This window comes from Lactuca virosa, chromosome 5 (assembly GCF_052849685.1).
Source record: "Lactuca virosa cultivar CGN04683 chromosome 5, Lactuca_virosa_CGN04683_v6, whole genome shotgun sequence".
Taxonomy (NCBI): domain Eukaryota; kingdom Viridiplantae; phylum Streptophyta; class Magnoliopsida; order Asterales; family Asteraceae; genus Lactuca; species Lactuca virosa.
Genome location: NC_136430.1, coordinates 228,612,335 through 228,636,599, shown reverse-complemented (window position 1 = coordinate 228,636,599; position 24,265 = coordinate 228,612,335). Strand labels below are relative to the sequence as shown.

The window sequence follows — 24,265 nt, the reverse complement described above, 5'->3', positions numbered from 1 at the left end:
TCAAGATGCAAATGTAAGAAAATCGGACTCTCTAATAAATGAAAGCTTTACAATTGACTGTCAAACATTATCAAGTCAAATTAAATAAAGCACCGTGACATCATATATCTATGGTGAGAAAAATACAAAATTAGTGTAGACATTGAGTCATATATAAAGTTTCTTACCTTGTTGTAATAAACATTTAGATGTAGTTACGTTTCTATTTCTTGGTTTAAGTTAGGGTTGTAGATGAACTAAACGAACACAAACGACGGTTGTTTATGTTCGTTCATTTAAGTTAACCAAGCAAAAAAACAAACACGAATGAATAAACAAACAAGTTTTCTTGTTCAGATTCGTTCGTTTAACAATTTGCATTGTTCATGTTCGTTCGTTTATGTCCATGAACAGCTAAACGAACATAAATGAACAAACGGAGATAAACAAACATAATTAAACACATATGAACATAACAAATATATAATATAATAATGTAATCAAACACAATTAAACATATATGAAAATAAAAGGAACTTAAATGAACGAACATAAACGAACGTAAATGAACAACATAAACATGTTTATGACATTAATTGGAAGAAGACGACAATTGTTCTTGCTCGTCCATTTAACTAAACGAACGATAATTTGTGTTTATGTTCGTTCATTTATTAAATAAACAAACATCCCACCGAACGGTTAATGAATAGTTTGTTGAATGTTCGGTTTGTTTGTAGCCCTAGTTTAAGTTAATAAAAGTTTCTTGGTTATTTGGTTGTTATATTACACATAAAATAGATATTGAATGTGATTTCGTTTGAATATTAGTACATTCAGGAATATATATATATATATATATATATATATATATATATATATATATATATATATATATATATATATATATATATATATATATATGCAAAAATATATTGTGTGTCATAGAATATCTATCAAGAATTCCAAAAAAATCAAAAATTACGACTTAAAGATTGATAGTTGTAATTTACGATAGACAACTGCATGTCTTCTATCATTTTCTATCATTTTTTGCAGGGCTTTCAATGATATATATTTGTCTCACATTCATATATTTTAATTACGTATGATGTATGCCATTAGAAACTTTTTTTTCAGTAATGAATGTTACATAATGGAATGTTATAAGCATTATGTGGTAGGTTTGGTGATACTCGAACTTCATTGGTCTTAAAATCGAGTCCTCTTCTATGGGTTTTCTATGGGTATTTGACTAATAATGTATATTCTTATGTCCAAAAAATGGTATGGACAACCCTCATTCAAAACTTAGATGGAAAAGGATTTCCAAATTAATAATTTAATAATTAGGTATATTAATTATTTATAACGCCAATTTAACATATGACTGTATATAAGGCTGGTGGGTCTGTGTCACACGTTCCACGCCATTTTTTGTCATCTTAAATGTCATGTCACTCATCACACAACATCATATTTGCTAAGAAATACCACCACACGCCATTAAGGCATGCCATATTAGTCACTCCCACTGCATGGAGGGCCATACAAACGAATTAAGGGGTATTAGTGTGACTCTTCGAGCAAAAATGTGGAGGGAACATTTTGATCCATTCGCACGGTGACAATTAAGAAGTTATTCTTTTATTTAAAAGACTAGGTTATAACACGTGTGCAAGACGGTTGCCAATAAAAAAAATTATATAATAAAAAACAATTTATCTAATCATACATTGGCAAACAAATATTTGTATATAATCTTTAAATTAAACGCAACAGATTATGATACAAGTAACCCAAATTTTACTAAAATTAATAAATAATTTACCATTTTCATACCAAATAACCCAATTATTAATAAAAATAAAAATATTTAAAAGATTAAAAGTATTAACCAAATAATTTGCATGGCAATATAATTTTATACCAAATAACCCAAAAATTGCATGGCAATATAATTTTATATGAACGCTAATACATATAACTAAATACTTAAATGAAAAAGTAATATATAATAATATATAATAATAAAATAATACGATGAGGAGGAAAAGAGCATAGGTTTCGGTAAAAAAAATCGTTAGTTTTGATGATATTTATATTATTATTTTTTTGAATGACAATTTTTTTTTATTATATTTAGAGGCCAGGTAGTGGCTGAAAAATAGTGCATATACAATTAAAATGTTAACTACACCAAATTTGGCTGAACCATAATTCATTAAATAAAAAATTAGAATGCTAAAAAGCCACACACCAATTAAGGCCTGACTTGTAATGGAAGCAAGATGCTAGAACCACCACAGAACTTGATCTTTGACTTTAGAAAACATTCGGCACCAATAGCAATGTAATTTCAGGGGCTTTCCTGCAATAGATAGCCTTGTAATCCATGAGCAAACCAAAAATAACATTGTAATTTCTTAGGTGTACCTGAAATAATATTGTACTTTCATGGGAAAACCAACAATAACATTAAACCTTAGGTTTTAGGAGACCAAACATCGACCCAAGTGAAAAAAGTGTGAATGAGTTAATGACCCCTGCCACTTAAGCTTATCTCTTTCTGAGAAATTTGAAACATTGTGTATCATGATGTAGCCGTGTATTTTGATGGACTTCAAAACTTCATGTTGAAAGCTATTGAACACCACAGGTAAATGTGCATAAAAAACTTGTGATCATAACATGAATGTGATATCATTAGGATCTAGTCATTGCAGTGTTGCGCCAAAAAACTGAAAACCTTCAAACACCAACAAAACATTGTGTGAATTATGACTGTTTGATATTCCTCTAATCTTCTTCTATAGGATTTTTGAGTCTGATGCCATTTCAAACAAACCAATCTGTTGTCACTACACTAACAAATTACAAAAAGTAAAACACAAACTTACAGATATAAACAATTAAAAATCACTATTCTTTAATCTTGACATAACTTTATGGATAATACCCAACATAAAGTCGTTGATTTGACCCTCACATTTTCAAGGTCACCGCCAATCTCGTTTACAATCTCCTTGATTCCAACGTCTTTAACCATCATCTTTCTTGAAATTTCAAACACATAAAATTCAAACATGTATATGAGGCTTCATAGAGAGAGAAGGCCGAAAGATATCTTTGGTCACCGCCAATCTCGTTTACAATCCCCTAGATCTACTCTTTTAGTGCATTTTGAGCCCTAAAACCTTCATTGGTGTTTATTTACACGTAAAGTTGGAAACTTTACGTGTTAATCAAGCCCTAGGAACCTAGATCTACGTATGGAATGAGCTGGATCCAAGCAAAATCGAGTATATAATAGTGGCATGTGGCCGACTCGGCGAGTCGTTCATCGGACTCGGCGAGTCGAGTCGCGAGTCCTCGAGTTTTCCCCTTTTCGTGTTGCTGAGTGGAGTCGTGAGTCATGGGGGGGTGACTCAGTGAGTCGGAAGCCAGACTCACTCATGGAGGAACTCGGCGAGTCAATGCCCTGACTCGGCGAGCCTCAAGAACAGACTCGGCGAGTTGTTCGTACGACTCGGCGAGTCTCAGCATAGAATGTTCTTCGGTTGAAGATGAACTCGACGAGTTGTTCACACAACTCGGCGAGTAGGATGAAGGACTAGTGGTCATCGGTTTAGAAGGAAACTCGTCAAGTCAATGCCTAACTCGACGAGTAGAGACGAGATTATGGTCAATCGAGTGGATAGGGACTCGGCGAGTTGGAAAGCCAACTCGGCGAGTCGGGTCAACTGGAAGTTGACTTTGATTTTGACTCTTGGTTTAGTTAGGGGTAAATGGTCATTTTACCCTGAGGTCGGTTAGCAGTATTTGACTGAGTGTTTTTGTGGGAATTATAGCCGGAGGATTTCCGGAGCAGCAGCAGCAGAAGTCAGTCAGTTCCCACGCAGATCAGCAGCCACCTTGAGGTGAGTTACCTTCCAGTAGCGGTGGGTCTACGGCCACAATGCCGGCCCACCAGTAGGAGTTGCATGATAGATGATTGTCTCTGTGATATTCATCTAGGGTTGTTACTACCTGTGATATGTTTATGTGCTAAAATGACATGATGTTATGTACTAGTGACAGTAGGGGGAGATAGTCCCCAGATTACCGGCCGATAGGGTCGAAGGGGCGGTCGTGCCCAGCCATGCTAGATAGATTATGTGATAAATGTGTTATGTGGTAGTAGTAAGGGGGTGAAATAGTCCCCAGTACCCGGTCGAGAGGACCGAAGGGGAGACCAGCACCCAGATATGCTAGTCAGTACCCGGTCGAGAGGACCGAAGGGGAGGCCAACTCCCAGATATGCTAGACAGTATCCGGTCGGGAGGACCGAAGGGGTAGGTCGGGCACCCAGATATGCCGGACAATATATGTATGTTATGTAACTGTATGGTAGGTGGTATGATGGGGGAACTCACTAAGCTTTGTGCTTACAGTTTATAGTTTTGTTTTCAGGTACCTCTTCGTCGAAGGGGAAAGAGCTGGCGCGGTAGCGGCACATCATACACACACATTGATTTCCGCATCATGAGTTATTCTGGGATTTGTACTCTGACATTATTATGTTTTTATAAAATGGTTTCCGAACACGCGACATTCTTTTTATGAAATGATATGATCAGTGAATGTTTTATTTCTAATGTTTTGCTAAGTATATGTTTCAAAAATGAATTTTTTGGCTCGTATTTTGGGATGTTACAGTTAGGGGCTTGGATCAATGGGTCCTTCATGTATGATAAGCTAGGTGATGGAAAACTCACGTTTTTTAGGCCTTGAGAGCGTTCTTGGATGAAGTTTTTAGAGAGAGAAAGTAGAGGGAGAAAGTAGAGTGCAGCCAAATGAAAGGAATGAGTGAAGGGGTCACCCTATATAAATAGGGATGAGTGTGCGGCTGGAGGATGGGTGTGCGGCCACACACTCGTGTGTGCGGCCATACACTCGGGTGTGCGGCCACACACTTATGTGTGCGGCCATACACTCGGGTATGCGGTCACACACTCATGTGTGCGGCCACACACTCCTTTTGATGGAGTGTTTGGCCTATTTGCAACCCTAAATCTTAAACCAACCCATCCCTAATTCAAACTTTGGTTGTACTCAAGGCTTTAAATGCTTAAATGAGCCCTTAATCAGTGCCAAAAGACAATGGATACGGGTTTAACATTGGTTGAGTTGACTAGTTTTTCGTGATGTCAGTTCCGGGTTGTCACATCTTTCGCGTACAGTATGTTGACATTTAAATCAAAATCAAAATTATGGTTCTAAAACAAACCTTTCAGTTTCAAGACGAGGAAACTTAGAATACCTTTATTAACGACGTTAAAATCAAACGGCTTCAGATGGATTATATGTAATCGATGTGCCTCTCATTCTCATCAAGAAAGCAGATGATTACATACTTGGTTGGCAAATGAAAATCCATGACCGTAAAATCAAGAAGAAAATAAAAAAAGCTTGAACACAGAAAGGGAATCAAAAAAATATAAAATAAAAAAAAGCTTGAACACAAACTTTCGTATACATGTAAAGTACAATAACCAAACCTCAAAATTTTGTGAAAGAATTCCCAAAATTCTTCAAGGCGCTTTCACTTGTGGTTCATTGGGACACCTTCAAGAAACCAAAATCATAAAAAGTTGAAATCATAGACGAAAGAAATAAAATCGTCTGAACTCAAATATAACCATGGGAAGTGAGCTTTTGATTTTAAGCATCGTGTTCATGTTGAAGAAAGAGAGAGGTCGGTAGGGGTTTGGCTCCGATTAGTGTAGAGCAAGAGAAAAGTGGAGATGGTTTTAAATTTGAATGTAGATTAGGGTTTGAGAGAAAATAGGAGCGTATAAATTTGATTAGTAGATGAAAATTCGTATAATTATGTTACAATCACAGTGATGGATAGAATCAATTTCAAATTATGATATAATCTTGCATAATAATTATTATGGATGAAATTGGAGTAGGCGGGAAACCAAAAGGCAGGAGAATATGAAAAGGACATGTGGCATTTAAAGGTATTAAAAAATTGACAATGGCAATTTAGGATTCGTTTATTAGGAGAGGTAGATTAAATGCAAAATGTAGCAACATCCTTCCAATTACTTGTTTATTTTTTTCGCCTCCTATAATTTTACTATCACAACATTTTACTTTGAAAAATATACCAATTATAACAATATTATTTAAATATAATTAAATTCTATAATGTCCTTATAAGAAAAACTGGAAGTACAATGTATAAACGGTCAACTGTCTAATGCATTGATAAGAAAAATGAAGGTATATTGTTTCAATAAGAAATAAAAATAGGATGTTATAAATTATAATACACAAATAAATGAAAATATGTTTCTATTTCTTGCATTTAACTATTTATTTAGATAGATTTCATATTTCATATCCCTTCTTCCAATTACTTGTTTATTATATCCGCCTCCTATGATTTTACTATCTTAACATTTTAGTTGGAAAAATATCAGTGATGAATCTAGAACCAAAAACCACATGGTTCCTTATGTAAATAAAACTGAAATAGATAGGTCTTTTAGCAAAAAAAATGTAGGTCTTTTAGCAAAAATGAAATAGGTCCTTCATATTTTCTATATATATTTGTTGTAATTAAAAAAAAGTAGGTCCTAGGACCTACCTTCTACACACTTAGCTACGCCCCTCAAAAATATACAAATTATAACATTATTATTTAAATATAATTAAATGCTATACTGTCCTTATAAAAAAAATTGGAAGTAAAATATATAAACGGTCAACGTCTAATGCATTGATAAGAAAAAAAAATGAAGGTATAGTGTTTTAATATAAAGAAATAAAAATAGAATGTTATAAATTATAATACACAAATAAATGGAAATCTGTTTCTGTTTCTTGCATTTAACTATATATTTAGATAGATTTCATCTTTCATATCCTTTCTTCTACATGTTCATCTTAAAACAATCAATTATTTTATGATTGTAGGTAATTTTGTGTAAGAACTACGAGTATAAGTATCATTTTGTGGTTCAACCAAGTCATGTAATGTACAAGATAATTCCAATTCAACTTCTTCCCTCTTACCACGTGGTCTGCTGCAACAGAATGAACCACATCATACGTTGCACCGAATGACTATTTGTTAAATGTCTAAAATACCCTTAAAACAATTGAATATTGTCCATTACCATATGCTTGATACCCCCACACAAGGGCCTTTTTGTCTTTTCAAATGTTTCACTTAGGTTATTAGGCATACCTCAATCGGCCCTACGCAATGTGGCAATGTGGACTCGGGCCCACAAGGCTACACCATGCTCCCGCATATTTAAGGCTTTGGGAGTCAGGATACATGCCCTCAATGGCTAAAAATAACTAAATATAAATACCCAAATTATTTTAATTTTTAATTGAATGGTGTTTTATGTTTTTGAAAAGATTCAAAAATGCCTGAACAAAGAAAAATTGTTGGAATCGCCATTGCTCCTATGGAAGGTTTCCTAATTCGGGCGTGTTCGGCAAAACTAGCTGGTAGCGGGTAACATGTAGCTTGTAGCGTTTTGTTAAACGTTACATGAAATAGTATTTGGATTTGGAGTGTTTTGTTTAAACCAAACGCTAGAAGCTTGTAGTGTCAAACGATGTTTTCTCTTCAAAACGAAGCTTTTTGTTAAACGCTAGAAGCTAGAAGCTCTCAAACGTTCAATGCCGAACACGCCCATCTAGTGGCTCGGCTATTAAAGTGTTTTTTAAGGGGTTTTTGGCTTTTTGCTATTTTAGCTAATGATTTGTTGGATTCTTTGTAAAAAAAAGGGATAATGACTTGAAAGGGTAACGAACTTTCGACTTTGTTCACATTTAGTCGCTAAACTTTTTTCCTTATCTATTTGTCATTGAACTATTGAAACTGTTCACATTTTACCCTTATGACCAGCTGTTACCGGTCATAAGGGTAAAATGTGAACAGTTTCAATAGTTTAGTGGCAAATAGATAACGAAAAAAAGTTTAGTGACTAAATGTAAACAAAATCGAAAGTTCGTTTCCCTCTAAAAAGTTCAATGACTGAATGTGAACAAACTTCCTCTTGTATTATGTTTTAGCAAATTATTTATTTTTGTTAAATTGTAGCAACATTTGTTGATGAAGAAATCTATAAAATAAAAAAAATAAAACCCCGAAAAATATATTAAAAAAACGAAAAACCGAAACCGAAATAAAAAACCAATGGTTTGGTATTTTCCAAAATAAAAAATCACAATTTTCCAATCTGATTTTGGTTTTACAAAAATTCAACTTTCGGATTTCCATATCTAAATCTATCCCCCTTTTTATAATCGAAAAATGATTATAAAACCAAAAAGGGAATGAGAAAGCGCTCAATTCAGAATTTTCTATCCAAAACTCCCCCTTTATGACATGAGAGATAGAGAGAGAGACATGTAAACATTTCTATATAAGGTGGTTTCATACCACATGTAGAGGTGTGTTTGACAGATGTAACATTGAGAGTGTTAGTGTGTGTTAATTATGTAGATTTAGATCTAGATCTTTTTTTGTAAACACCTTTCATAATCGAATGCATATCTTAAACACCCAATTCACCGTGTTCTTTGTGTGTTCTTTAATTCCGCATGCCAAACCAATGGTCATAATTCACATCAGTGAGAATGGTTCATTTTTTTGTAAAACCAAAATCAGATTGGAAATTTTGATTTTTTATTTTGGAAAATATCAAACCATTGGTTTTTTATTTCGGTTTCGGTTTTTTGTTTTTTTTTTAAATATATTTTCAGGGTTTTGTTTTTTTTATTTCATAGATTTCTTCGTCAACAAATGTGCTACAATTTAACAAAAATAAATAATTTGCTAAAACATAATACAAGAGGAAGTTTGTTCACATTTAGTCATTGAACTTTTTAGAGGGAAACGAACTTTCGATTTTGTTCACATTTAGTCACTAAACTTTTTTTCGTTATCTATTTGCCACTAAACTATTGAAACTGTTTACATTTTACCTTTATGACCGGTTTTACCCTTATGACCGGTAACAGCCGGTCATAAGAGTAAAATGTGAACAGTTTCAATAGTTCAATGGCAAATAGATAACAAAAAAAAGTTTAGTGAACAAAGTCGAAAGTTCGTTACCCTTTCAAGTCATTGTCCAAAAAAAAAAAAAAAAAAAAAAACAATTGGGCTTTAAGGGTTTCTTTTGCTGGTTCTTTAAAAAACTAAAACAAATTCGATTCCAAAAGTACCCTTATATCATCTTGAAAAATTGTCACCTTTATGAAACGGAAAACAGAAAGAGTTCATTCAATTCTGAATACTTTTTGATTCAGATAAAAGGCATGAAGCAATCCAAGCGATCAAAGGTATCACAACGCAAAGATGGGGTCGATTTGATCAGTAACATGCCAGATGCTATTCTTCTTTTGATTCTTTCACGTCTTCCATCCACAAAAGAAGCAATCCGAAGCAGCATTTTGTCGAGACGATGGAGGAATTTGTGGACTGCAATTCCGTCTCTGGATATACGTTACAGAAAAAAATTCAAAAAAACCAAATTCAAAGAGTTTGTATATTGGGTTCTAGCAAACAAAACCGTAGATTTGGATAGTTTTCGTCTATGTTGTGATGATTACTACAGTATGTCAACAGTCTGGCGGTGGATTCATATGGCAGTCAACAGAAACGTTAAACAACTTGACGTGTCCTTTTATCCTAAGGACGAGACTAAAGCAATCGAATTTCCCCATTGTTTAGTGACTTGCAGTTCGTTGGAAGTATTAAGTTTCCATGGAAGTTATATCAGCAGTCGTGGTCTAAGTTTGCCGAAGTTTAAGGGGTTTCTGGCACTTAGGGTTCTTAAATTGACCGATGTTGACTTATTAGACGACAGAGTTTTGGTAAAAGATTTTCTCGCAAGCTGCCATTTGCTTGAGGATCTGTCTTTGTCGGACTGTGTGCTAAGCAAACTTGATCTTCTTTGTATTTCATGTCCGAAGCTCAAGACGCTGAGTATTGACTGTGAAGATGAAGATGGGCGCTGTTGTGACATTAAGCTTTCTTGCCCAAAACTGGTGGATTTGGATTTAACAGGTCATATAAGGTGTAATTCTTTCAATGAACGTCTAGACTCCTTGAAGCAAGCTGTGATTGAGCCTAAATTGGCGGGGAACACCATATCCGTGCTGTTTCCTGGAATTTCGTGTGTGGAATCTTTGTGGATCGACCTTTGCCTCTTCAGTAAGGTTAGATGCGCATTCTCTTTATCCTCATTCATTCATTTTGGTTAGGTTAAAATTTTTTGCAGTGGAATTTAAAAGTAAAAGAGTTGACCCAAATCATGATTAAAACTTGATGACATTGATGGCATTGGTAGTTAAATTATCTATACTCTTTGAAAGTATCATTGGTTTTCATCAAATCATTATCATTATTGTAGTGCATTGATGCTGCACATGATCCTTCTCTACCTAATCTGAAGACTTTGGTGCTAAGCACAACTATGGATGACTTCACCATGGATAACTTCAACCAAGTTCTCAAATATTATCCCAAACTGAAGTATCTCAAGATGAACATTGAAAAGGTATTCTCACGTCAATTGGTTGTCTTTTTTTATGTGTCACAGTCTTTGTGCATATTAAATTACAAAGCAAATGAGCCAATAAATAGATTTTTCAAGAATTCATAACACCACTGTAGATTTTCGCACCTCATATGAAAAATTTATGCTTTTGTTTATTGATCTAGGATTTTAATGGAAAATACCAGTGGTTGGGTGAAGCTAAAACAAGGAGAATCTTGAGTAGTGATGTGAAAAGGGTCGAGTTTTTCGAATTCAATGGAGAAAAACCGAAACTAGTTATAGACTGGACTGTTGATATATTGCTTTTGTTTTTCACTTGGGTCTTGGGGTAATATTGGAGTCAGGTTTCCTCTTTTGAAGAACTGATTTCCTGGGATGCTTTTTGGATTTGGACTTTTGCTTCATTTTCAACTATTATAAACTAGAAAAATACTTGTTTGTTTTGTGAATTGTGATATTGTTTTCATCATAATAGAGTATTTTATTTTATATAATATAATTTAGAGTTGGTTATGCTGAAGGAGAGTCGTGGGGTTTTGGCTTTGGAAGTTTTATAAAAGTCAAAGTACGTTGAAATTGTTGATGAAAATGCGAATGCATTCTATATTTCTAATGGTAATACAAAAGGGAAATGGTACAATAGAATGGATGAGAGGGTATGAGGAGATTTAATTTGTGCCACTTACTCATTAGGGCAAAAAGTTAGTGGGAAATCTGTTAGGGTTTTTACCACTTTTTTTATGTGAAAACTAGACCCAAGTCAAACAATACTCATACTCTATGAGGACATTGATGTTAAAATGTGGATGTTTATTGTAGTGCTTCCAATTCCAGCATTTATGATGCGTGAGGAATACCTCCAAACCGTTGGAAATTAAGCTAGACTTAATTATTAGAATTTGTTGAAGTTAATTTAGGTATGAATGGGTAGCAATTATAAGTTTTCGGTTATAGAAGTTAAGAAGTAATTGTTGCTTTGAAAGGGTATAAAGGTTCATTTGTATTATATATATATATATTAGGTGTAAAACTCGTTTATTACACGGGTTGATTAAAAAAATAAAATATTAAAATGTAAATAATAAGTATTTTTTAAAATAAAATTTTGAAATAAGAAACATATTAATTGCAATTTAATATAATATTTATTACATTTGATAGTTTACATATATAAGTATAAGTATTATCTGACTTTTTAATTTTAAAAATTGAAAAAAAAAACCATAGATTGACATGTGGATATTATTTATTTAAAAAATATCACAAAATGACAAGTGTCAAAACTCATTAGATAGGCAAAATTATCTTCATTTATTATAGTAGAAGTATATATATATATATATATATATATATATATATATATATATATATATATATATATATATATATATATATATATATATAGGGATGAACATCGGTTTGGAACCGGACCAAAAACCGAAGAAGCGGAAACCGATTTAGTGGCAGAGTCGTTCCTGAGAATTTAAATGCTCATGACAAGCCGAAAAGAAAGGCCATTAGCCCTAACATGTTACGAATTAAATTATATAAACTAAAGTTTTTTTTTAAACGACGATAAACTTTATAGCAATAGACAGCAAAATCATTGTATTTTAATGGGTAATGACATGTCGTAACAGCTAATTGACGACACATGAAGCTTTCCTAGCATTCTTGATAGCAAAGATAAACTCTTTTTAGTCTATACTCTCTACGATTTCGTTTCGATAGATATCATCGCCAAACTGCTAACTCTTTCTTGGGTCATTGTGGAACGTAAGTAAGATTTCAAAAACTTCAATTTCGAAAAACTTCTTTCCGTAGATGCTACCAGTCACTGTGAGCGTAAGTCTGATACTTTGATCGATTGATTCATTAATGACTGATGACTAACCATGTATCGCGTTTGCCTTCTTGTGCATGGTGGACCGGTCGATTAGCAGTTCTAGAGTCTGGACTATCACTTATGATTGTGCCCAAATATAATATATAAAAATAAAATTGGGCCCCTAAAAAATTTAGGCCCTATGCAGCTACAGCTATCCACTTTGGCTCCCTTCAAAACCGGTCATGTTTAATGGGAAATAGAGAACTTGGGAATCAAACTGAATACCCTAGTTTCGGTTCAGTTTTACAATTAAGTGTGCTCTTTAAAGACGTGTACGATTCCGAAACCGGCCTGAACCGAACCGATAACCAAAGAACCGGAAACCAGTTTAATGGGAAATGGAGAACCGAAAACCGGACCGAATACCCCGATTTCGGTTCTGATTCGGTTCGATCGGGTCAAATGCTCATCCTCATATATATTACTAGGGGAATACCCGCGCGTTGCGCAGAATATTAGTAAAGATATTATTTTAAAATTGAAATTTAGTTTATTTATGATTACACTTTAGGTTTGATATTTATTTAACCTTATTAACCAACTTATAATCATTATTAGAAGGACACCACAATTAATCAATTTTAACTATTTACAAAATATTCTTTGGGTTGTTTAAGTTAAACTAAAATTTATATTTAAGTTGAACGTGTAATGTTATATTTAAATTAATAATTTAAGTATTTTATACAAATTGTTCCAAAACTGTATCTTTAAAATGATAATGGTTTACATCCAACAATATATTAAAACTAATAAATTAAGTATAATATGTTAAAAGTTAAAAAACATAATTTTATAAGTAGAAGTAAAGATATTATTTTAATATTGAAATCTAGTTTATATATGATTACACTTTAGGTTTAATATTTATTTAACATTTTTAACCAACTTATAATTATTATTAGAAAGAAATTGAAAAGTCATGGGAGTTTCAAATGAATGTGGTGAAAGGAAATATGAATGAGAGTTTCAAATGAATGTGGTGAAAAGAAAAATGTTTCATTTATAAGTATACTAGGCGTAACCTCGCGCGTTGCGCAAGAATGCATTTAAGTGGTTAAAATAATTATGGGAAAATATATAAATATGTTGAAATTTACGTTTTTAGTCATGTTTTGGTCATTAACCGAATTATTAAATAACATAAAAATTCATCAACTTAGATTTTGATACTATCTAATATAGTCCATACCTTATAAACTTTACTTTTACTTTTATAATATCCAATATATATTATAATTTTTTGTATAATATTAATACAATCTACTTTTCTTATGTCCGATAATATTTTTTGGATAAAATAAGAAATAAATTGTTTTGAATGAGCTATTAATAAACAATATTGAACTAATAAACTTTGTGTTACACTATTTATATTACAGCAAAACATCCAAGGTTTCATATATGAACTTTCAAATATTAAACATTGAAATTAAGAATGAAGTCATACAAAATATATCATTATACATAAATGTCATCAAGAGTTTTAAAATAAGTCGATTAGTAAATATGATATTTACTTTTAATTACATATTTTGCAAGGCGTACGTTTGACTTTATGTTGGTGCGCCGAGAATCCTCTTCCTTAATTTGTACCTAAAAAATTAAGGTGAATATGAATATAAAATAAATATTACTAAGCATTAATATAAATAATTAAAAAGGGTATTTGGATCTCCTGCCACCGGTTAAAGACAACATACATCTCTAGTGGTATCGATTCCTATGTGAAATTGAAGTAGTCATTCTATGTACACCTTGTTTTCTAATTACATAAACAAATATGAGTAACCAAACATAAAAATGTTATCTTTATGTAGGAAAAATATTTTAGTTAACTAACAAATTAAATAATATAAGTTTAAGAGTTAGGAGTTTCAAAATATTAATATTTTTATTAATCAATCAATTAAACAACACATGTTGAAATTTTTACAATCATTATTGAAAAGCATTTGAAATATTAGATTTTAAATGAATTTTGGTTGAAGTGTTTTACCCCCTTTTTGAAACGTTACAATTACAAAACAAAAAAAAACATATTTAAAATATTTAATTAAATATTTTCGACATCGCCCTATATAACATATGATCAATATATTAACGATTAAACCACAATATACAACGACTGTATTACAATAATCCAAAAACAAAGAAAATATAAAAATGAATTAGTATAACAAACTTACAAATTAAAAGCTCTAATATAATAACATATCTCCAAAAGTGGTTCATAAGACCTCAACCCAACACAAAAACCTTTAAGTTTGTTTTCTTTCTGAAATTTGTATATGATTTGTATGCATGTCTTCCCAAAAGATTGACCTTTTTATAATAAACTTTTCACTAAATGCTAATTAAACATAATATAAGTTATAAAACTTTTAAGTGTTAAATCATAATTAAGAAAACTTTTGAGTTGCATTAGTTAAAAAATGAGGTTTCAAATGAGTGTGGTTTGAATAAGTTAAAAAAGGGGGTTTCAAATGCATGAGATTCAAGAAAAAATGCTAGCTTTATAAGTATGTATGATAATGATTAAGGTGAGCTAAAACCGAAAAGATCGCATAAATCGAAACCGAAACAAAAACCGATGGTGGGGTGTATAGTTTTGCAAATACCCAAAATTTTCCGTGTGGTTGTTTTAATATATACACCAACCAAAAAAAAACAAACCGCACACCACATTTATATTATAGTGAATAAATTATATATTTATATATTTATATATAATAATAGTTATTTAATTAATATTTATACAACTTGTCCCGTTGATTTTGTCTTATTCTATTCATACAACTTGTTTACTACATTTAAATACAATCTCCTTCAATATGGAGACTAAGTTCTAGCTTGTTCGTATTTTTTAACTTATAGAACATGTTTCTTTCTATGGATAATAACTTGAAAGGGTAATGAACTTTCGATTTTGTTCACATTTAGTCACTAAACTTTTTTTCATTATCTATTTGCCACTAAACTATTGTGACAACCCGAAATTCCAATCTTGTACAAACCATGAAATTCAATCAAAGTTAGACTCGTTTCTACTAACTTTTAGCACTAACCAGAGTCTATTTGAGTATTCCGGGCTTAGTACATTAAAGGAATAAGTGAATGGAAGTGCCAATAGGGATTGTAAACCATCAACCTTGCCATAAACCCTCAAAAGAGGAGTTTACGGCCAAGGTCATGGGTTTACGGCCGTAAACTCAGGCTGGCCGTAAACTCCCTCATATATATTCGACCCTTAGTCATTTTTCAGCCACTCTTCACTTTTCCAAGCCTAGAACTCGAATTCTCTCTCAAGGATCTTAAAGTTTTGCTCCAAATCTTCAAACCGGTAAGTGAATCCTTCCATAAACGAGTTCCTACATCTTTTCTCCTTGATTCACCCTTGATTTCATCCATGAAATCTCTTCTTTTGGGTAGATCTTCAAGTGTTCATCATTTCACCAAGAACACCAAGAACACACACTAGTGTTTTGGGTTCTAACCACTCTCTCAAGCTTCTACTACGTAAGTACACTACCCTTGGATTGTTATATACTAGAAACACTCTTTAAACACCAAGAAATCGTGCCCATAAGAGAGGCAATCTCCCTTGGCCGTAAACCCTAATGTTGTATGCATATGGTCCCTAACTCCTTCCTAAGGCTTGGTCTTTAGCCTAGAACCCTTCCTGGAAACTTGTAGGACCTTAAACACTCAAAATGAAACATGAAGACATGAGTTTACGGCCGTAAACACCATGGGTCGTAAACCCATGGGCCGTAAACACCATGGGTCGTAAACCCATGGGCCGTAAACTCATGGGCTTTACCATTTGGGCCGTAAACTCCAATAAGAGGCCCAACAACCCTTAGGTGCAACCCTATGTGCTTCTAACACTTGAAGCAAGGTGTTTTCCATGTCCTAGGGTGTCCTTACTTGCTTAATTAGTTGTCTAAACACTAATTAAATACATATATGTGTCATTATATGTTAAATAGGATTTGTGTGTGCTCAAGTCTTCACTCGACACTTAGCATCCTATCCAGCACTTCAATCCAAACCACTCACTACAGGTGAGTTCATACCCCTTAATCAACCTTTGAAATGATTTTAAATGCTTTTATGGGGGGAATACAAGTTGAAACATTCTAGTCATGGTTTTAATCACATGTGATTAATGACTAGAACAAACAGAAAGATTTACTATTACTTTCAAGATTGCTATCAAACTTATGGATTTCAAGCACTTCAAAACCTTTTACTAAACTCTTTTAGAAGCTAAAACTGTTTTCGAACTCTTTTAAACTTACATTATTCTCAAACTCATATCTATACTAATATATTTATATAAGTAAGATTTGAAGGACTTAGGACTGATAGCTCACCTTATTTCTTGTTCCTTGTTTAGTTGTGGACTTAAGGTATCCTGTTATTTGTCCAAATGTCGTTGAAACCTTAGTTATATATTGTATATATGCATGGATATAAAAGCTTTCACTTCAGTTCAGTACCTTTGAGTAGCAGAGTATACAACCAACATTACTATTTAACTATAATAGGTATAGTTAAGGGTTTACTACTTACTACTACTATTTCAACGACACATACAAGAGTCAGTACAGTTATGAGTCATTCCACACTATACACTATACAAGAGAACATACTATACACTATACAAGAGAACACACTATACACTATACAAGAGAACACACTATACACTATACAAGAGAACACACTATACACTATACAAGAGAATATACTATATACTAGTATAGAGAAAACATCACTACACTATGACATACTACACAAACAATTGAATACTATAAATAGAATGTGACATACTACTTCTCGATACGACACTTCATCGTGGTATCACCTTGTAACCAGAGTCTCCTGGAGGGAGAGCGGGCATTGTGTGTATAGATCTATACGGGACAGACACTCCCACACCCCGACTGCTAGCTACAGTCCCAGCCGATAAGGCCAAAGGGTGACAGAATATCACCATACTACATATGACACCGGAGGGTCATCAGTTATTCAGCCGTCGATCAACATGGTTACATACGAGTTCACATTCAAACCTTTAATTAACCAACTAAGAATTAAAGGTAAAACAGACTCTCCGAGGCGTATTGTTCATTAAATACCACCTAGAGTCTGCATTTCATTTATCTAGACTTTTCGAGGCGTATCGTTCATTCGATACCACCTGGAGTCTACATTTTTATTACTTTAGACTCCCCGAGGTGTACTGTACATTTAGTACTACCTGGAGTCCGTGTTACATTACTTTACAACCAGTAGTGTCACTGCTGGAGTAAAACACTATTTTCCTATTACATTTACTTGTGACCTTGTCACATACACATTTAAGTAAACTATATTTTCGCAATGATAGTTTCACTAGAGAAAACTCTTACACTACAAATGAACAAAACATACAAACAGTCGGGTCTTGGTAGAAGACTACATTTCAGTAGAAAATATAGGATTTTCTAGAGAGTTCAACTATTTACAAACATTTCAAACAGTTACAAACATTTACACTACGCTGATACAAACAATTTTCATACAAGCAATGACACTAAATACTTATGAACTCACCAGCGTTATGCTGATAAACTCTTTTCAAAATAACTTGTATTCTCAGGTCATCAGTAGGCAGGTACAGATGAAGCTTTTGAGAAGATGGAGCACATACAAGACTCATCTTTATTTTGATTATACATTTTTGGTGTCTTACGTACTATACAGAACACGTTTGTATTACAACTATTCTATTAATGCAATGGATGTTGTTGCTTGTTTACTATTATGCTTTGTTATGATACTGTACATGACGTCCTCCACCCCAGAACGTTTCCGCCGTTCCGGTTTTGGGGTGTGACAACTATTAAAAGTGTTCACATTTTACCCTTATGACCGGTAACAACCGGTCATAAGGGTAAATTGTGAACAGTTTCAATAGTTCAGTGGCAAATAGATAACGAAAAAAAGTTTAGTGACTAAATGTGAACAAAGTTGAAAGTTCGTTTCCCTCTCAAATTATTCTAATATGATACCCTGAAAAAGGTATAAAAAACGAATTATTTCATCACACTTCTTAAGTTGTTCCTAACTATTTCTAGTTATTAAGGGCTACCCAAAAAGTATTTTGTTTTTAGTTCATAAAGTTGTATCAATTTAGTTTTGACCTTAGATAGCTAATCTAATATTATTGGCTACCAATAGGGTGTTTTGATTCTATCTGAATATCGATGCTCAACTTCATGTTTTAGCTGTTCAGCTGATGCAAGTTAGCTTGAAATCTTTATGAAGACGACATCATTAATGTAAATACAATAGTTATTGATAATAGATTTAAAAATGATGTTGCTGCTTAGTTTCATTAAAGAATCAACTTCTTTTCCTCTCTCAGATGTTGGTTAGTTCGTTGGGCAGTTTCAGTTTATATTTGACTTTGTGTGTTTCCTGTACAAAATTGGTCAAGAAAAACTATTTTATATATGTTTAAAGTAAAAATATCATATTGTTCCTTCTTTAATGAAAATAAGATGCTTTAAACTCACAGACAAATTAATACTATACCATTTTATTATTAAAATACAATCGTTAAAAATGAAAAAAAAAATCTAACTAACGAGGGAGAATTCCTATAATAACTTTTTACATACAGGGCTACTTTTGAAGCTGTAATATAATATGGACCATTTATGTATCTATATATTTGACTGTATGCATGTTTTCGACTATATGTATGTATTTGTTAACACAAGTTACATAAGAAAAATTAAAAAGAATAATAATATAAAAAATACTTCTAAATGTATGTTGTGTGTAATATGAAAATTTTGATATCCTTTTTAATAATAAATATATATTAATATGATGTATGTCAATACATGGAGTATAACAACATATATAATGTATCAATGTATGTATGTAATTCTTTTATAAACAATGTATATGGTTTAATTGGTTTAATGTATGTCAATTTATATGTTGCATAATTTTATAACACAAAATTCATACATATAATATTAGGATAATTTTTATAGATATAATATTGCATAGTTTTATAACATAAAACTTATACATATAATATTGGTTTCGTTTTTTTTATACCTTTGTCGGAGTATAATATTAGGATAATTTGAGAGGGAAACGAACTTTCAACTTTGTTCACATTTAGTCACTAAACTTTTTTTCATTATCTATTTGCCACTGAACTATTGAAACTGTTCACATTTTACCCTTATGACCGATAAGTCGGTCATAAGGGTAAAATGTGAACAGTTTCAATAGTTCAGTGGCAAATAGATATTAAAAAAAAAGTTTAGTGACTAAATATGAACAAAGTCGAAAGTCCATTACCCTTTCAAGTCATTATTACCCTTTCAAGTCATTATCCCTTCTTTCTAATCATCTAAAATGAATATTTTAATATTAATTTCAAACATGGAAATCTTTGATTAGCACTTTTAAGTTTAGCTTTATGTATTTAATATATTTATTTGTGGTATTTGATGGATAAATCTAGTCGATGGTTTTGATTACGAAGCAAAGCGAACAAGTTGTATAAACTCTGATTTGCGTGGAACAAATTGAAGGAAAGCAACAAAGGATAGATTTCTTGGTAATTCCACCTATCTCACATGGTTGGGTGGGAAACAAATGGGTGGCAATGTAGCATTATAAAAGGACAAGCATACGAAGAAAAAAATGTACTTCTTCACTGAAACGGTTGGTTTTTATGAGTCGTTTGGTGTTTTTTCTGAATTAGACCGATTTTGCTATTGATTTAGTCTGAGTTTGACAGACTTTGGTCTAATTTAGACCGATTTAGTCCAAGTTTTGAACGAGTTTCAAAGAAAAAATTCCAAAAACAACGCAAAAAGTTATGTCGTTTAAAACCAAATAGGAACCGAAAAAACCGCACTTCATCAAAAAAAACCGTACCGCTTAAAAATCAATACTAGGACCAAAAATATGCATTGGGACATACCACAGGGACCAAATGTGTATTTTACTCGGTGCCCGAAATGGAAATTAACATAAAATAAATGGAACCATGTGACTAGATATCCCGGATAAGACCATCTCCAACACATTTTTATTTTTTCTCTCAAAAATGGAGTAAAAAATGCGGTAAATAGTGTTTCATCTCTAACCCTATTCTATTTTTTATCTCATTTTTACTCTCAAAAAGTATATTTCATTCTTGTAACTTATATAAATTGTCAAAAACACCATTCTATTAATTTGGTTTTAACAAATATATAATCTATATTTTTTTCATTACAGTAATATTAAATAAATAAAATTATATTTATAGTACGTAATTATAAGCTTTTGTAAAATATGTTATTGTGTTTTAAAATTTCAAATATGTATTTAAATTTTAATATTAATTTGTTAAACAAAAAACAAACTTTATATTTATAATTAATTAATATAATTTAATATATAACACAATATTATAAGTATTAAATATTACATTTAAATAATAACTAGTAGATAAAAAACCAGAAATGTATAAATATATAAAACGAGGGAGTAAAACCGACAACTCAAAGTTCATCTCCATTTTGGGGGAAATGAATAGAGAATAAATTAAAACCGACAACTCAAAGTTCATCCCCATTTTGGAGTAAAACCGACAACTCAAATTTTAATACTATTTATTTTCCCCAAAATAAGGGAATAAATGGAGTAGGGTTGGAGAGGAATGATGGAAGAAATGAGGGAAATAATAGAGAATGAGAGTGGGTTGGAGATGCTCTAAATGTACCATATATATATATATATATATATATATATATATATATATATATATATATATATATATATATATATATATATATATATATAATCTCAGTGCCCGAAATTGGGTGAAGTTTAGAAGAGAGAACATGCAAGAAACTCATATGAAGGGGATAAAGTTTACCTGGTTAGTGATGGAAGTGAGGATGTCGATTAATAGAGTGAAAAAAATGTGATCACACAACATGATAACCCATATGGCATTTTTTAGTATGTGTGTGAGTATGTATCATCATATCAATGCTCATAACCCGAACTCGGAAACCAAAAAACCGACAAAACCGAAATCAAAAAACCGAAACCGAAGCATAAACCGACGGTTTGGGTTTAGATTTTTCAAAAACCGAAAATTTCGGGTTGGGTTCGGTTTATGGATTTGGTAAAACCGAGAGAAACCAAACCGATTATTTATAATTTTTTTTAAATATATATTTTATATATATAATATATTTGCAAAATAAATCAAAAACATCAAGTGGTACGGGTGGTTAGCATGCTGCTTCTTTGAACCTAAGGCCCCGAGTTCGAAACATGGTACAATAATCTGTAGTGTTTCTATTTTTCCGAACAAATTCAGATTCAGGTGTGTATATATACATTTCCCGTGACAATTGAACATAAACACAGTCCACTTCAAGCTTATAAATGAATTAATCTTTTCTCATGGGCTCAAATCCATCCCACGTCATCAATGGGAAGGGAAATCGGTGTCTCTTGGTGCTTCCTTCCTTAAAATTCTATGGTTTGAATTGAGTTAAAAACCGATCAACCCAAATCGAACCCACAAAAAATCCGAGAAATCGAACCCAAACGGTTTTGGGTTGGATTGAGTTTTAATTTTCTGAAAACCGATAAGTCGGTTTTAGGTTTGGTTTTATCCCTGAAACCGACCTAAGCCGGCCCATGCTCCGATGCTAGTCCCTATTAGAAATAGTGTTTTTTAGTAGTAGTAGTTGTTGTAAGGTTACCACCATTTATGTGTACCAATTTTTCACTTTCACTAATCATTGGGTTAGCGAGGGTTTTCCGGCCATGAGACTAAGATGGCATATGCTAGGTTTGTTTTGGGATTTTCTAATTTCTCTAACAGAGAAGAAGGTTAGCGAGGGAAAGAGAAGAAGGTTAGCGAGGGAAAGAGAGGGGCAGAGTCTTGTGTAGCATGAGCTTTACACACACAAAGAGGAGAGAAAGATTTTGCTAACTTTTAATTATTAAAATATATAAATAATTAAAAAAAGCATATTAATAACGGTAACATTTTTCATAGGGAAAACGATTTGCGAGGGTAATTACATTTTTGTATTGTTCACGTTTAGGTAATTTTATTTTTTTGTAAACATTTGACCATTTAACTTGTTACATGTTTTCATATATTACCATTGTCACCTCCTATAGCAGGTGACATTGGTAATATGTGAACACATTTAACAAGTTAAATGGTCAAATATATACAAAAAAAAAGTTTCCTAAATGTGAACAATTTTTTTAACAAATTTCTTAAGAATTTTTATAATTTCCTACAACATTTTTGTGATATTTTTTCCTATAGGGTTTTCTAATACAATGTTTTAAACTTTACTTATAATTTTTTTTTATACTTTCATATAATTTTAATACATGTGCTTTTAAACCAAATGTTTTATAAATGTTTAAAATTTTTCTTACAAGTTTTTAACTTTTTTATTATTATTACATTTTAATACATTTATTTCTAAACTTTCGTTTACAACATTTTAAAAGTGTTTCACATATTTTGTATGACAATTTAATATTTTTATAACATTTTAAAATATTTCCGTTAAATACTAGTTTAAAACTTTATATTAAAAAAATTAAAAGTTTATAAACTTCTAATTAAAAAGTATTAAATAGTTGTAATCATTTTAAAACATTTACATTATATAGAGTTTTTTTTTGTTTTTTTATTTGCTAAGTATTATTTTCTTTTTATTTGTTTAAAATACCATCCTTACTTTTTGTTACATATTTAATTTATTTAATTTTATTGTTAGATACTATTTACTTAAAAATATTGTATATGCTAAAAAACAAAATAAAAAATTATAAGAGGCTATATAAATATTTCACAAAACAAAAATATATTTATTAAATTAAAGGTAAGTTTAAAATTGATCAGTATTTAATTAATATTTAGGAAATTATAGATATTTTAAAAATAACGTTTGAAAAAATTAATACAAACAAATATGAAAAATAAAAATCGCTATTAAAAGTGGGGAAAATTGCTTATCTGGGTAATTTAACTTTTCGTTTTGTTCGCATTTAGGCAAAAAAAAATTGTACACATTTAACCATTTAACTTCTTAATATGTTCACATATTACTATTGTCACATGTTATAGCCGGTGACAATGACAATATGTGAACACATATAACAAGTTAAATACTTAAATATATACAAAAATAAAGAAGTTACCTAAATGTTAACAAAGCGATAAAGATAATTGCACTGCTAAATTATTTTCCCTTTTTCATATGGACCGAGGTGGAACAAATGAATACCATAGGGACCCTCCATGTAACAAAATCAATACTAGGACCAAAAGTATGAATTTAGGCAAAGGGAATTTGACTTATTAAGGTAACTAAGTATTTTGAATGTTCACAAATGGGTAATATTGTTTTTTTGTACTCATTTACCCAACTAACTTGTTTCAGCCGTTCACAAATAACCAACATTACCGGCTATCGTAGGTTTTGGGTGATGTGGCATCTACATGGCTTGTACATTGCAATACTCATCACCTACGTGGCATTGAGAGGTGTTTACATTATAAGAAGGGTGAGATACGACTGGTGATTAATTAAAACCCTAGATCGATCGATGACATTTTCTTCCTAATCCTTTTCTTCCAAACGACAAGATGAATTGCAACCGGATCATCCATGTGATTGCGACTTGTCATCTCGTGTGAAGACATCAAGAACCCCAGACAATCCTGGAAGGAAATTCAGAGTTTGTCAAAACTCACTGGTAAATC

General features: G+C 31.9%; 1 protein-coding gene across 1 annotated transcript; it reads left to right on the top strand.

Annotated features, from left to right (window-relative positions):
* The first annotated feature begins 9,276 nt into the window (after window positions 1-9,276).
* On the top strand, window positions 9,277-10,925 carry LOC145117300 (F-box/FBD/LRR-repeat protein At5g56420-like). The gene is made up of 3 exons (XM_079053604.1): window positions 9,277-10,215; window positions 10,410-10,556; window positions 10,721-10,925. Exons 1-3 carry the CDS (start codon window positions 9,313-9,315, stop codon window positions 10,886-10,888), a joined length of 1,218 nt encoding a protein of 405 aa, XP_078909730.1. The 5' UTR covers window positions 9,277-9,312; the 3' UTR covers window positions 10,889-10,925.
* The last annotated feature ends 13,340 nt before the right edge of the window (window positions 10,926-24,265 follow it).

Bases quoted from the DNA above. Each gene is read 5' to 3' on its own strand.
- LOC145117300 (XM_079053604.1), top strand. From the start codon at position 9,313: ATGAAGCAATCCAAGCGATCAAAGGTATCACAACGCAAAGATGGGGTC. The intron at 10,216-10,409 runs GTTAGATGCGCA...TCATTATTGTAG, and splicing joins ACCTTTGCCTCTTCAGTAAG to TGCATTGATGCTGCACATGA. The intron at 10,557-10,720 runs GTATTCTCACGT...TTATTGATCTAG, and splicing joins TCAAGATGAACATTGAAAAG to GATTTTAATGGAAAATACCA.